The sequence below is a fragment of the Nanorana parkeri genome, unplaced genomic scaffold (genome assembly GCF_000935625.1).
Source record: "Nanorana parkeri isolate BGI_ZX_2015 unplaced genomic scaffold, ASM93562v1 scaffold266, whole genome shotgun sequence".
In the NCBI taxonomy this organism is placed as follows: Eukaryota; Metazoa; Chordata; class Amphibia; order Anura; family Dicroglossidae; genus Nanorana; species Nanorana parkeri.
The window spans coordinates 355,092-371,137 of NW_017306534.1; the positions used below are offsets into that span (position 1 = coordinate 355,092).

Sequence of the window (16,046 nt, forward strand, 5' to 3'; positions counted from 1 at the left end):
AGCCGCCACAAAAAAAAAAAATTTTTTTTTTTTTTTGCTGAATGCCGATGTTTTTAAAACATACAGCTTCTTTTTAGTGCAAACGTGGGGTGGATAGTGAGCTAACACTTAGCTACAGGACCATAGGATACCTTCTGATATTCACCCAGACCTCTACGTAAGTCCTCACCTACAGAATTGTGAGAAGGAGCAAGCAGATTTTGCTTTTGTAATCTGCTAATACGCATGCCCCTTATTAGAGGTGCACCGAAATGAAAAAAAATGTCGGACAAAAACGGAAAATGTTTTTTTCTAACTTTTTCACATTTTAAAAAAAAATCGATTTTTATTCATTTTTTATAAACTTTTACATTTCTTTACATTTTATTTGTATTTTTCTTAAAACATTTTATTTTCTTTACTTTACTTTTAGGTGCTTCCGGGAAATATTGGGGGTCTAAACAGACCCCGGATATTTCCCTTTGAAAATAGAAAAAGAGATTGAGGACACAGAGTCCTCAATCTCTTTTTCTGCAGCCCCTGTTATAAATGAACAGGAAGCCTCTATACTGAGTTTTCCTATTTATTCATAACATGAGGATACATGTTTACTATAACCACAATCGTGAATGAACAGGAGGTGATGTAGATCACTTCCCATTCATTCATAATTGAGGGTACAGAAAACATACTATGTCCTCAATTATGTACAAACACTCAGTGATCACTGAGTGTTTGTACCCACTCTCCATCCTGACAGCTGTCACAGGAGGCTGAGCGAGCGATGCGGGAGGAGAGCTCGATCTGACAGCTGACTCCGCACTAACGTCCGGCCTCCTCTGACAACGCTGGCTGTTTTCGCCCACACAGCCTCTCTCCTCATCTGTGAAAGGAGGCTGAGCGGTGCAGGGAGGTGAGATACCGGCCGCTCACAGCGCTCTCCTCCCACATCGCTCGGCCGCCTGTGACAGTTTCTTTCCTCACCGATGGGACACAGAGCAGCGCTCTGCGGGGAGAAAAGAAAGAATGGATGCACTGCTATATCGCCATGAAAAATGGCACTTTCGGCATTTGGCAAAAGTGCGATTTTTGGCCGATTATGTTTCGCCAGCCGATATATCGGTGCATCTACCCCTTATATTAAAAAAATATATTATACATAGCAAATGTAGTTTTTCTGCTATTTGGTTCGCTACTTGAAGCTTTAACAGTGGCTCTTTTGCTGTTCAATATTGCGGGGATGCCTGTAATTCTGATTGAGAAAAACCCCAGAGACTCCAGAGGGTGTGACACAGATGGCAACTTCTGCTAAGTCTAATTTAGTCCAAAATGGCCATTGGCATAAGATGAATGAAATAATAAATACAGACCGTATTGTGTTTCAGAGGAAAAATGATATGCATGGGGAAACCGACATATATTGGTACACGGTTTTAGTAGCCCTTAAGCTATGCGTTTTAGGTTTCCTGATGCTTCAAGAAGAAATAAAAGCCACAGAATTAATGTAAAGAAATGTCATCCTTACTATGTTCAGTTCATTAGTATAAAAAAGTGAAACCTCTCCAAGAAGGCTAGTTCTTGCTTTGGGCACTGATTTGGTGCTTTAAAATTAGAATATTGGGTAAAAAATGCAGCAAAATGTGCGTGTGATTAAACCCCCGCCAGCCTCTGACTCAGTGACAGGTACAGCATTGGGAAAGGATGCTGTTAAACTCCCATTCATAAGTCCTCTATGGATCTGCCCGCGTTTCCAAGAATACTCCACGTGGATGCCAGTAACAGGTCCTGAGCTTTCAGCAGCCTCTCTTTTGGCACAAGCTGCGCCAGCAGTTGCAGTCTAGGGCCGCATGAATTATTAAAGCTTCCTCCAGAATCACACGGCTGTGATATACTCCATCTGTAACTTTGTCCAAATCTAGCTGCAGACTCTACACTAACCCCTGCAACTCAGCAGTGAGCTCACTGCCAAACAACCAAGGCTGTATCATTCAGCCAAAAGGTAAGCGGTTAAATGAGGTGTGATAAAGGTGCAGGAACAAGGCGCTCTTTGTTTTACAGACTATTTCTAATTTCAAACAAATATAAAACATCTGCCGATACTCTTTATTATGGCAACAGTATTCACAGGGCAATCACAACTGGACAAAGTACTAGGCCTTTCTATTTTCCACGCATATACATAAAAGCTTTTGGGTTTCTTTGATACAAACCTATAACAAAGAACTTACAATAAAACTGATCCACCGGTGAAAACATTATGTAAAGAGTACTGTGTGAACTTCAGTAACCAATAGCAACCAAATAGAATTTCTGTTTTTGGATCAGACATTAGTAAACTGAAGTTTGACTGGTTGCCATAGGTTAGTGCACTTTGTATGTCCTCACTGCTCTTTTTTGCACCTTGATGGTAAATAGATATTAATATATTTGGTGTTACATGCAGGTTTTTCTCTACGTTGACAGAAAATGTATGTGAATGACTTCCCTTGTATAGTCTTTAATTATTCTTTAGACATACATGTCAAACCCTGATCAACCAATCTGGACAGACGATTAAATGTTGACTCAAGAATTGTAATCAGATGGACCAATGTCAGAATGTTGGGTGAAGTAAATGTGTTTTGGGGTGTAATTAGAATGTTGTTGTCTCACCCTTTTCTTGTCTTGTTGCAGAAAACATTGCTGCAGAGCTGGAGAACTTTATGGGTCTCATAGAGACGGTGACTGGCTATGTGAAAATCCGCCACTCTCATGCTCTGGTTTCCCTGTCTTTCCTGAAAAGTCTGCGTTACATCAATGGAGAGAACCTTACTGATGGGTTAGTCTACAGCCAATCTTTTACCAAAAACTTTGTGTCAGAAGCCATTAGACAGGCAGATGGTGAACAGTTTGTTGCACCATTGTGCCTGTTTGTTTTTTATCATGCATATTACTGTAATAAACAGAACCCTAAATGTCCAAATTAATTGTTTGGATGGAATTACCTACGAATGGCATATATTTGCTGCCTTTTTAGCTTTTAACACCAACACATCACTATTGTTTTTCTTTTCGTTTACAAAATTTCTTTATGGAAATGTATTTCAAGTAATGCAAAAACACACATTGTAGCATACAACTCAGATTGCGATAGTAAATTATGATGAGAACACAACGCACAAAAACTGGGTAGGCATATAATTGGTATAATGACAAATCGTTACCCCATAAAGCAAAGAACAACAACAAATAAGAAGAGGAAGAAGAAAAGAAAGAGGAAAGGGGCTATTAAATAGTTTTTCACCCCATCCTCCTGTGCGCTGTTTCCCCCCAATTAACTGTCCGGGAACGTGCACTCATAACACCATTTATCGGGACTTCATGCCCCATAATGCAGAGAGCCACCACATGTGTGCCCCATCATTTTGAAATGTTTTCTCTATGTGATGACGATAATGCTGCCTGTGCCAAGTTGCCCTGTAGTGTTCTCCCAGGAGCACACACAAAAGGGTGGCTTCAGACAAGATCCATAGGACCTTGCAAGGCAGAAGAGCCACACTTAAACTGAAAAGCTGGGCAGCATTCAGGGGACTAGCTGGATCTAGAGGAAAGGAGAACTTTCAAAGAAGAACAGTAGATATTGCTAAAAAATTTAAGTTTAATATCACGTCAATTATTTTTATTTAGCTCAACTCTTGGTCCTAAGAGGCGAGAGTTCTTCTGAGGTCAGACTGTTGTTATATTGCCTGAATTCAGTCTAATAACATGTGCTCTATGTGCTTCTGTCTGTGTATTGCAGTATGGAATAAAAGCCCTGTATTAAACAATAATTTAATCCAACAGTCTTGTTATTTTATACTGCTATGCAGACTTTGGAATGGAAAGACAGTGCATGCTGTAAGCAACTGTGTGCAGCCACTATCAGACCTCAGGGGGGCTCACACAGGTCCAACTCCAAGGGCCGAGAGTCGGGTTCTGTAAAACAATGGGGCAAATGTGCTAAATTTATGGGTTAGCCTGCCCAGTTATATAAGGTAAGGCTGGATATTCAGATACTTGCATAAGCCTAATAGCATCTGGTTCTCTTTAACGTATGTGCATGAGTAACATAATTGCCATGCTGCACGATTACCTAGAAACTGCACATCTAAAAAATAAAAATTGTGTAATGTATAAAAAGTATAATTCGTTTAATGCTTTCTTTTACTTTTCCTGTTGTTGGAGATGTAACGTCTGTGCACATCGACATGTTTGTCCCAGGCATAGAAAGGGTAAATCTCTGCGTAATTTTGTGAGGCCTGGAATGCCAATGTTTGGACACATTCCACTAGTTTCCTGGTTTATCATTTCACTCCAACACAGAGGAGAAACCTGTTCTCTTCCCTGGATAGCTGGCTATGGGAAACGGGGGCTCCTGTGCAAGGGGAAGCACAGTTTTTTGGAGGTCCTGGGAAAGCTTTGCCTCTGTTAGTTTATATGACCTGCCTGGTTAAAGTTTCCAGCACGATGAATTCCTGGCAGCGTCTACTCCTTTTTACTTCTTTTCTCAGGCTGCACTATGTAATGTGTCATAAATTCTTTTCATTCTACATCCTTCACCAGCTGATCCTCCACACTTCTGGGGTCCCCTAAAAGAAAACCCTAAACGCCAAATTCGCTTTGTAAGTGGTTCTTTTAGGTCTCACGTGTGTGGGCATCAGACTCCAAAGACAGTAAAATGTATGTTTTCAGGTGCTTTAGGTGTGCTTTCATTAGCTGGTGCTCTGCTTATAAGATGAAGACATTTCTTCACTTGCTTTTGCCGTCCCATTGACTTATGTTGGTAAGAAAAGCAGTTTTAATGCAAACAAATGCCTGTGTGCATGAACCCTTAATGTGTTTTTTTTTTTTTTTTCAAGCCTCTGTCAATGCACTCTAAAATTAAAGTAGATTCATGGCCCTCTATTACTAAAACAAAATGTGCTGCAGCACTTCATTATAAGTTCATGTGCACTTACCGTTTCTCTGGGTCCCTCTGCAAAGTCCTACAAATGCCTGTTGAACCTTCCGGGGAAGTCCCCTGAATGCAGCTTCTGGTGATGGTGTGGCCATGATGCTGCACTGCTCCTGATTTCAGAGCAGAGTTGCCACTTTCATGTAGTTGTGCCTGCAGTACACTGCAGTGGGATGAGAAGATGGTGTGGGGAGACATGGTCGTCAGCATTGTCACCATTGATTCACAAGCCTGTAACTTGTTAGTCAGCACCTGGCCACATCATGCTTTCTAGTTTGGCAGAATTGACTGTGCTGCTGTAACCCTCCCACTGTGAGCTGCAGTGCCAAGGAGGGGAAGTGTGTGAGATGCACTTTTTTTTTTTTTCCTTTCCATAAAGGTAACTGGATTTGGAACTTGTCTAGACTGCCATACATGAGCTGTACTTTAAAGCTGAACTTCAGGCAAAAGGCTAAACGTATATAAGGAGCGGTTTTACCTTCCAAAGGATTGGTATTTTTTGTCTAACCTCTGTTGATATTTACACAGCTCTACCACATAGTACAATGCTGTCTGGCAATACAGGGGACTTGATTTTTTTCTGCTGCAGTTAATAATGTTCAGAGGTTTCCTCCCCATCGCTCCTTGAGAATGCACGGTAAAAGGAGATGCAGTATACTTAAGCACTTCTCTCCACGTCACTCTGCTCTCTCCTCCTATTAGCAGGCTACTGGCATTGCAATACACATGACTGGCTCATTGCGCTGCTTCTCCCTCCCCCAATCTGTACTCTGCAATACAGGGGCTGCCAGAAGCTAATACCAGTTCCAATTTAGGATTTTAAACTGCTAAAGCTAAAAAGGCTTACATTAATTTGGGCCTTTTATATCTGCCTGGAGTCCAGTTTTAAGCTACAAATCCACCAGGGTTCACACTGGCAGCAAAAGAGAAGCCTACTGGTAACAGTGCTACTTCTATGTGCTGTTGTCACGCACTAGTTATTGCTCACTATATAATCTAGTCTTTTAAAAGACCTCCCATCTTCCAGACATGAAAATAGGCACTCAATTCATTGCAGAAAATTCAGCATTTGTACCTTTTTTGTCTTTTTTTTTTCTTTCAAAAACAGTATTTACTTGCCTAAAAAAAAAAAGCTTACCTTCTCAAATGAAACATCTGTGACCATTATACATTCTGTTCATTTCCCCAGACATACTTACATGTATTTCCTTCTGAGGGATAAGATAGAGAACGGCGAGTTCATTGCGATCGTTGAAGGTCTCCTCTGTTCACATTGTCAGATTGTTTTTCAGATGTTGCTTTTTGGCCAACCTGATTTTGAAAGGTTGCAGTGTGTGTTGTCACAACTTGAAGCTCTAGTTAGTCACAACTTGAAGCTTTCACACGTACCTCAGCCAAGACAAACTCTGCTTCCCTGCTCTTTACTTTGACCACTGTAGCGGAAGAACAATGACTAATTTAAGGAGTTTGAAAACTTTATTTAAAGAATAGGTCCTCTTGTGTAGCCGTGCTCCTTTACTGATCACAATGTGGTCAGAAGATATGGTTGGAGAGAGGAGAACATGTCAGCTACCTTCTGACAACTTGGCCTTCATACATCAGTTATGGAGATGTCCAAAACTGTGCACTTCAGCATGCGCTGACCCCGCTCTGTCATTTTATGTGGCCTACCACTTTGTGGCTGAGTTACTGTTGTTCCCAGTTGCTTCCACTTTGTTATAATACCACTAACAGGTGACCGTGGAATATTTAGTAGCAAGGAAATTTCACGGAACACCTGAACCCAATGATTTGGAGGGGTGTCCCAATACTTTTGGTCATATAGTGTATATGAAGTTGGCTCAGTACCTGTGTTGTCATAATCTGTGGTCAGCTGAAAATACTCCATATTACCTTGTGTGAATTTCAGTTGTAGCGCATGAGCTATCGTTGTTGATTCAAAGTATGTGTGCACTGTTCGTTTTATGCAGGAATTACGCCTTTTATGTTCTGGACAACCACAATCTACAGCAACTATGGGACTGGTCGAAACACAGCCTCACCATCAAAACAGGCAAGATGTATTTTGCATTTAACCCAAAGCTGTGCGTAAAAGAGATATACGATATGGAAAACGCCACAGGAACAGGAGGACGGCAGACAGATTTGGACATAAATCCCAGGAATAATGGAGATCGAGCATCTTGTGAGTACAAGGCCATATACAGTGACTTTAATCAGAAGGCTTTAAAAAAAAAAATTTGTATGGGGAGGGGACATAGCTGTTGCAATCTCTCTGCCTCTTTCTGGAAATGCTAGTTGCCTGCCTGCCTCTGGCTTCAGAAGTCACAGACGCAGAAAAAGCATGCAGCGAGCAAAGCCATAGCTACTGATAATGCATACTTGTTCTTGGTGAGTGACTTAAAGGCAATAAAGTAATTAAATGAACATGTCAGCCAGGGACACGCATTTTCAGGAAAGGTCAGCCAGGGCGTCGTACATATTTTTTTTTCATCTTCACTATCACTGTGACACTGTAGATTCATATACATGTTTCATGCACATGTTTCTGTAGGTGCATGTGTGCTACCTCTTAACAGGTAGTGTACGCCTGTGTCCTGGTAAATGAATGCACTGCATATTAAGGAGTAGATCTGCATTCCTTGGCCATTAAGAAATTACTTTTTCCCATTATATGATAAAGGTACTTTACTTTTCAAACATCAGTTTTTAGGATTCGAGTACTGTCAATGTAAACATGTTGATATAAACTACATTGTATTCTTCTAAATGGGCTGCTGTAGGAGATGTAATTTGCCCTGTCACTGTTTTCATAAAGGGTCTGTGGAATAAGCCCAAAAGCAAAAAATAATTTGCAGCTGATCAGTCCTAAGATGTATTGGTGGAATATGTTTTCCAGTAACACACTCCCTGTTTTATGGTGACAACACTCACCCACTATACTATGTCTATGAAGGAGCAGTGTTGTAACCCTACACTGCTCACTCCTAATTTGGATTACATAACGCCTCTATTTCTCCTCATGTCCATCAGTATGGGGCAGGGGTTCTGTAGTCCACAGAACTAGACTGGTCTGTTTGGGATTTTAGTGCAGTAGAGGCAGAGTAAACCACAAGTTTGGAGCTCCGTGGATTTCTTTCATGGTCAGCTGTATTTTTTCATACTTTTGCCCAGATACACACTTTTAATACAGTTGTAAAATCTCTGCTCTCCTGGTTCCTCAAGGTGGACCATACGGTTTTTGTTAGAACATTTGGACTAATCTTTGTTAGTTGTTATTACAGATAAAATAAAATCCATTTATAATTTATTTATAATCAAAATATTTTAGATATTTTATTTTTTAATTCGCCTCCTTGTTACCTCCAGGTGAAAGTCACACACTGAACTTCATATCCAACAGCACACAGAAGAATCGGATCATGCTGACCTGGGAGAGATACAGACCCCCTGATTACAGAGACCTCATCAGCTTTACGGTCTACTATAAAGAGGCGTAAGTGCCAGCTTTTTTTTTTTCATTATTCTTAGACATGCTTGTATCTAAAATGTTGTGCTGAGCAGTTATTAATAAATACAGTAAACTACCAGTTATCTGCCACCCACAGGGATCGTTAGGTGCCTGATATCTGTAGTTTCTGGTTGCTTGAGAGTTAAAGGAGAACTATGGGCTCAGTGTTTTTCCCCATAGTTCTCCTTGGGGTAACGGGAGGACACAAACTAGCGTCCTCCTATTACCCTAAGCTCAGTATACCGCGAGCTACAGCTCGCGGTATACTGAGACGCCACACCTGGAGCGGATCCCGACTTAGATGACTGGATCCGCCCAGCTGAGTGAGTGACAGCTGGCTCTGCCTATCTAGAGGCAGAGCCAGCTGTACCCGCCCCCTCCCCCGTCCGTTCCGCCAGTCAGCGCTGGCAGATCAGAGCGGGGAGAGGGGAATCCAGCCCCTCCCCCTGTCACGGCAGAGAGCCGTGACAGGATCGAGAGGTGAGCGAACCCCGCATGTGTTCGCTCACCTCCCGATCTACTGAGCCGACCTGTGACAGTCTCATTGTCACAGGTCGGCTTAGAACTATGAGGTGAGTGGAAATCACTCATGTCATAGTTCTCCTTTTAATAGTAACTTTCAAACAACCACCCTGCAATAAAAGTTCTCTCTCAGGTCCGCTCCTCTACTCAGTGGGCAGGAGCAATAGCCAGCCTGCTATTGCAATTTGAAATAGGCAATAGCAGGCTGGCTATTGAAGCCCCGCCCACTGAGCAGAGGAGCGGACCTGAGAGAGAAAGCTCTCTCACGTCCGTTCTTCTGTTCAGTGGGTGGGCACAATAGCCAGCCTGCTATTGGGTATTGCAGTTTGAAATAGCCAATAGCAGGCTGGCTATTGAAACCCATTGTTTTCTTTCTACTGGCAACTGCGCAGTCTACAAAATTTTATAGTTTCCATTTTTTATATCAAGCAACAGCAAAAAAATCGAAGACATATTATACCCTTGATTTTTTTTTTTTACTGGTTGCTTGAGAGTGCCAGATAATAGGGAGTTCACTGTATACAGTATACATAAGGGATCAACATTACTTTGTCATACATGAAGAATAGTTACTGAGGAAATAGGTCTGTATGAACCTTTTTAGACTGCACAAACCTACAGGCCATATCATGTACCCTCAATTCCTCCATATGCTAGCAATTCATGATTTCTTTGTTGAAAGGTTACTACTTCCCTGGCAGGCATGCTTATCCTATGGCTTCCCTACTTATTGTGTGACCCAGACTTCCGACTTCATTGATCTCATGATTGTACAAGGTCAGTGACTAAGTAGTGAAGCCATACGTTGAGCATGACAACCAGGTAAACTAGCATCTTATAAAAGAAGTCAGCCATGGTTGTTCCCATATTATGACAGGTTTACATTTTGCACATAAAGCAGATTGATGCATATGGAAACATTAGTATTGTCCCATGTTAGTTGACAGTATGTAGTAATGGCTGTTGTCATTGTGGTCCTACTCCGTATATGTAGTTCTCGTACAACAGGGTGGACAAATTCATCTAAAATACAGAAGCTTTTCTGTACTCTAGAACTGAGCTGGCACCTTTTAGGAGCTAGGTGATCAATACACCTAAACAACAACAACAACAATGCAGCCTGCATATAGGAGGGCGGATTGAGAAACCTGGCATTGGGGCAGCAGAGAGAGTAAATCCGGCCCTGGTTTTAGTATCATAGTAATGGTTACTACTATAATGCCAGCTCACCTAACCCATTTACAAACTTGTCGTTTCAAGTAATTTCTTGTTTTCTTTTGTCATTTAGTCCTCTTCCCGATGTGACTGAATATGATGGTCAAGATGCATGTGGGTCAAACAGTTGGAACATGCTGGATGTAGACCTACCACAGAGCAAGGATAAGAACCCAGGGGTCCTTCTTCAGGGTTTGAAGCCCTGGACTTCCTATGCAATCTTTGTCAAAGCCCTCACTCTGACCATGGGGGAGAATCATCACATTCATGGAGCAAAGAGCAAGATTATATACATCCGCACAGATCCTGCAGGTATTCACAAGAATTCATAGTATTCTGTGGCTGCTGACCTGCTCTTAGGCCCTAGAGAAAAAGCAATCTAGACAAAAGTTTTCTAAAGAGAAAAAAATGTAATACATAGAGGTTGTCTAGTTTTTTTTAGTTCTGCTGAAATGTAGCAACATATAAAGCTGGAAAAAAAAAAGAAAGAAATAGACTCAACTTTGTACTAATGCATTTTGCTATGTGGGTCAACAACTGCAGGAGACTGTGCCAAGTTCCTGTATGGGCAATTAATGAGTGGCAAGGTACACTTCTGTATATATGAGGTAGTCAGGACCACAGCTGTGCTAATATAAACCCTCCTTGACAGTCTCTCTATTTTTTTGTGCTTTGTCACTTGTGCAGCAGGTGGAAAATATAAAACCTGTCATTTGTCAGTGCAGCAAGATAATTCTGCTGTACATCAGTTTTCTCCTTTGTTATCTTTAACTGAATGGGAGCGCTAACCTTTGTTTCATTTAAAATGAAAATTGTTAAATCGGAAAAGATTTAAAATGTGTTGGATGATCAGTTTGCAGCCCATTTACTACTAATTAACTGCAACATCATTTCACATATCTATATATAAAATGAACCTATTAGCATTTGAGCTATATAAAGCCCATTCACAGGCCACATAACTTAAAAAAAAAAAATCGGCTTTGCTTCTGTTCACCACACATCTGGATTAGCTATTCCTAAATGGGAAATCTGTTTACATTCATGACACATTTGTCACCCAGAAAATGAAGATTGTAGCCCACGTACCACAGTTACATACTACAACCATCACCCTTCTGTACTCACCGCGAACATCTTACAAATAGTGGGGTTAAATAAATCCCTCCGGGCATGGTTTGTTGTATTCTGGCCATACACTGTTTTATTCCACCTTGCTGCCATTTAGTCAACTAATTTCATTTGAAAGCCCTTTAAAATTTATTCCAAAGCTGCTACATGAGTGGACATTCAGATGTATTAAACAGGTTTCTTTTGTGCCTTACACATGCACATTATAATATGTGCGATTGTTCCTGAACAAAAATCACATTCACAGTCATTAATTCAGATAAGAAATGGATGATATCATGTGATTAAAAAAAAAGAAATGGAAAAAACATTTGTCACTACAGCTGAAAGCAGAAGTTGATTAGACCCCACTAACCATTAGCGAATTGAATGAACGTTCTGAAAATGAACAAAATTTCACGGGTGTATGGCCAGCACACCGAAAATCCTTTTAGGATCACCAAAAGTTCATTTATTGAACAGTTATCAAACAAGCACTTTCGGGACCGCGCAGGGTCCCTTCATCAGACTTAACATTGACGTCCATGCACGGATTTTCGGTGTGCTGGTGACATTCTTCTCAACAGTTCCTGTGATTAGCGGTGCCAATCCGCAGTCATTCCTAGCACCCTCCCTTATTGTTGGGATATCCGGTAAGGAGTGCAACAAGATGTTCTCTACAGGTGAAACTCGAATAATTAGAATATCGTGCAAAAGTAGTTGCAGTAAGTGCTGCAAAAGGGGCCCAAACCAAGTACTGAGTACATATGCATGCTTGTACTTTTCAGAGGTCCGATTTTGTTCTATGTACAATCCTTGTTTTATTGATTGCATGTAATAATCTACTTTTTTGAGGTTGTGGATTTGGGGTTCTTGGGGTTTTCATGAGCTGTAAGCCATAATCATCACAATTATGACAAATCACGGCTTGAACTATCTTGCTTTGCATGTAATGAGTCTATCTCATATATTAGTTTCACCTTTTAAGTTGCATTAGTGAAATAAATGAACTTTGCACGATATTCTAATTATTCGAGAATCGAGAGGTGAGGGAACCCGGCATGTGTTCGCTCACCTCCCGATCTACTGAGCCGACCTGTGACAGTCTCATTGTCACAGGTCGGCTTAGAACTATGAGGTGAGTGGAAATCACTCATGTCATAGTTCTCCTTTTAATAGTAACTTTCAAACAACCACCCTGCAATAAAAGTTCTCTCTCAGGTCCGCTCCTCTACTCAGTGGGCAGGAGCAATAGCCAGCCTGCTATTGCAATTTGAAATAGGCAATAGCAGGCTGGCTATTGAAGCCCCGCCCACTGAGCAGAGGAGCGGACCTGAGAGAGAAAGCTCTCTCACGTCCGTTCTTCTGTTCAGTGGGTGGGCACAATAGCCAGCCTGCTATTGGGTATTGCAGTTTGAAATAGCCAATAGCAGGCTGGCTATTGAAACCCATTGTTTTCTTTCTACTGGCAACTGCGCAGTCTACAAAATTTTATAGTTTCCATTTTTTATATCAAGCAACAGCAAAAAAATCGAAGACATATTATACCCTTGATTTTTTTTTTTTACTGGTTGCTTGAGAGTGCCAGATAATAGGGAGTTCACTGTATACAGTATACATAAGGGATCAACATTACTTTGTCATACATGAAGAATAGTTACTGAGGAAATAGGTCTGTATGAACCTTTTTAGACTGCACAAACCTACAGGCCATATCATGTACCCTCAATTCCTCCATATGCTAGCAATTCATGATTTCTTTGTTGAAAGGTTACTACTTCCCTGGCAGGCATGCTTATCCTATGGCTTCCCTACTTATTGTGTGACCCAGACTTCCGACTTCATTGATCTCATGATTGTACAAGGTCAGTGACTAAGTAGTGAAGCCATACGTTGAGCATGACAACCAGGTAAACTAGCATCTTATAAAAGAAGTCAGCCATGGTTGTTCCCATATTATGACAGGTTTACATTTTGCACATAAAGCAGATTGATGCATATGGAAACATTAGTATTGTCCCATGTTAGTTGACAGTATGTAGTAATGGCTGTTGTCATTGTGGTCCTACTCCGTATATGTAGTTCTCGTACAACAGGGTGGACAAATTCATCTAAAATACAGAAGCTTTTCTGTACTCTAGAACTGAGCTGGCACCTTTTAGGAGCTAGGTGATCAATACACCTAAACAACAACAACAACAATGCAGCCTGCATATAGGAGGGCGGATTGAGAAACCTGGCATTGGGGCAGCAGAGAGAGTAAATCCGGCCCTGGTTTTAGTATCATAGTAATGGTTACTACTATAATGCCAGCTCACCTAACCCATTTACAAACTTGTCGTTTCAAGTAATTTCTTGTTTTCTTTTGTCATTTAGTCCTCTTCCCGATGTGACTGAATATGATGGTCAAGATGCATGTGGGTCAAACAGTTGGAACATGCTGGATGTAGACCTACCACAGAGCAAGGATAAGAACCCAGGGGTCCTTCTTCAGGGTTTGAAGCCCTGGACTTCCTATGCAATCTTTGTCAAAGCCCTCACTCTGACCATGGGGGAGAATCATCACATTCATGGAGCAAAGAGCAAGATTATATACATCCGCACAGATCCTGCAGGTATTCACAAGAATTCATAGTATTCTGTGGCTGCTGACCTGCTCTTAGGCCCTAGAGAAAAAGCAATCTAGACAAAAGTTTTCTAAAGAGAAAAAAATGTAATACATAGAGGTTGTCTAGTTTTTTTTAGTTCTGCTGAAATGTAGCAACATATAAAGCTGGAAAAAAAAAAGAAAGAAATAGACTCAACTTTGTACTAATGCATTTTGCTATGTGGGTCAACAACTGCAGGAGACTGTGCCAAGTTCCTGTATGGGCAATTAATGAGTGGCAAGGTACACTTCTGTATATATGAGGTAGTCAGGACCACAGCTGTGCTAATATAAACCCTCCTTGACAGTCTCTCTATTTTTTTGTGCTTTGTCACTTGTGCAGCAGGTGGAAAATATAAAACCTGTCATTTGTCAGTGCAGCAAGATAATTCTGCTGTACATCAGTTTTCTCCTTTGTTATCTTTAACTGAATGGGAGCGCTAACCTTTGTTTCATTTAAAATGAAAATTGTTAAATCGGAAAAGATTTAAAATGTGTTGGATGATCAGTTTGCAGCCCATTTACTACTAATTAACTGCAACATCATTTCACATATCTATATATAAAATGAACCTATTAGCATTTGAGCTATATAAAGCCCATTCACAGGCCACATAACTTAAAAAAAAAAAATCGGCTTTGCTTCTGTTCACCACACATCTGGATTAGCTATTCCTAAATGGGAAATCTGTTTACATTCATGACACATTTGTCACCCAGAAAATGAAGATTGTAGCCCACGTACCACAGTTACATACTACAACCATCACCCTTCTGTACTCACCGCGAACATCTTACAAATAGTGGGGTTAAATAAATCCCTCCGGGCATGGTTTGTTGTATTCTGGCCATACACTGTTTTATTCCACCTTGCTGCCATTTAGTCAACTAATTTCATTTGAAAGCCCTTTAAAATTTATTCCAAAGCTGCTACATGAGTGGACATTCAGATGTATTAAACAGGTTTCTTTTGTGCCTTACACATGCACATTATAATATGTGCGATTGTTCCTGAACAAAAATCACATTCACAGTCATTAATTCAGATAAGAAATGGATGATATCATGTGATTAAAAAAAAAGAAATGGAAAAAACATTTGTCACTACAGCTGAAAGCAGAAGTTGATTAGACCCCACTAACCATTAGCGAATTGAATGAACGTTCTGAAAATGAACAAAATTTCACGGGTGTATGGCCAGCACACCGAAAATCCTTTTAGGATCACCAAAAGTTCATTTATTGAACAGTTATCAAACAAGCACTTTCGGGACCGCGCAGGGTCCCTTCATCAGACTTAACATTGACGTCCATGCACGGATTTTCGGTGTGCTGGTGACATTCTTCTCAACAGTTCCTGTGATTAGCGGTGCCAATCCGCAGTCATTCCTAGCACCCTCCCTTATTGTTGGGATATCCGGTAAGGAGTGCAACAAGATGTTCTCTACAGGTGAAACTCGAATAATTAGAATATCGTGCAAAAGTAGTTGCAGTAAGTGCTGCAAAAGGGGCCCAAACCAAGTACTGAGTACATATGCATGCTTGTACTTTTCAGAGGTCCGATTTTGTTCTATGTACAATCCTTGTTTTATTGATTGCATGTAATAATCTACTTTTTTGAGGTTGTGGATTTGGGGTTCTTGGGGTTTTCATGAGCTGTAAGCCATAATCATCACAATTATGACAAATCACGGCTTGAACTATCTTGCTTTGCATGTAATGAGTCTATCTCATATATTAGTTTCACCTTTTAAGTTGCATTAGTGAAATAAATGAACTTTGCACGATATTCTAATTATTCGAGTTTCACCTGTATATCCTTTATATAAAAATATCCCCCACAGTTCCAGCTGCACTGTCATCAGTTAGCCATCAGTTGAAAATCTCATTCTTTGAAATAAAGAGTTGAAATATAATATAAGACATGTCATTGGGTTTATGTTCATTTACAGTGTGCAGGTTGTTAATTTGTCTGCTATTTTTTTTTTTTTCCATTTTAGTTCCCTCCATTCCACTGGATGTCATCTCTGCCTCCAATTCTTCATCCCAGCTGATTGTGAAGTGGAAGCCTACCTCTTTTCCAAATGGCAA

At 40.7% G+C, this 16,046-nt stretch overlaps 1 protein-coding gene across 1 annotated transcript in view; it reads left to right on the forward strand.

Moving 5' to 3' along the window:
• IGF1R (insulin like growth factor 1 receptor) overlaps positions 1–16,046 on the forward strand; it is a 175,690-nt gene that overhangs the window by 122,938 nt on the left and 36,706 nt on the right. The window contains exons 4-8 of the mRNA XM_018557091.1: positions 2,653–2,797; positions 6,922–7,136; positions 8,321–8,447; positions 10,273–10,511; positions 15,956–16,046. Coding sequence (XP_018412593.1) covers positions 2,653–2,797; positions 6,922–7,136; positions 8,321–8,447; positions 10,273–10,511; positions 15,956–16,046 — 817 coding nt within the window. The remainder of the gene's footprint in view (positions 1–2,652; positions 2,798–6,921; positions 7,137–8,320; positions 8,448–10,272; positions 10,512–15,955) is intronic.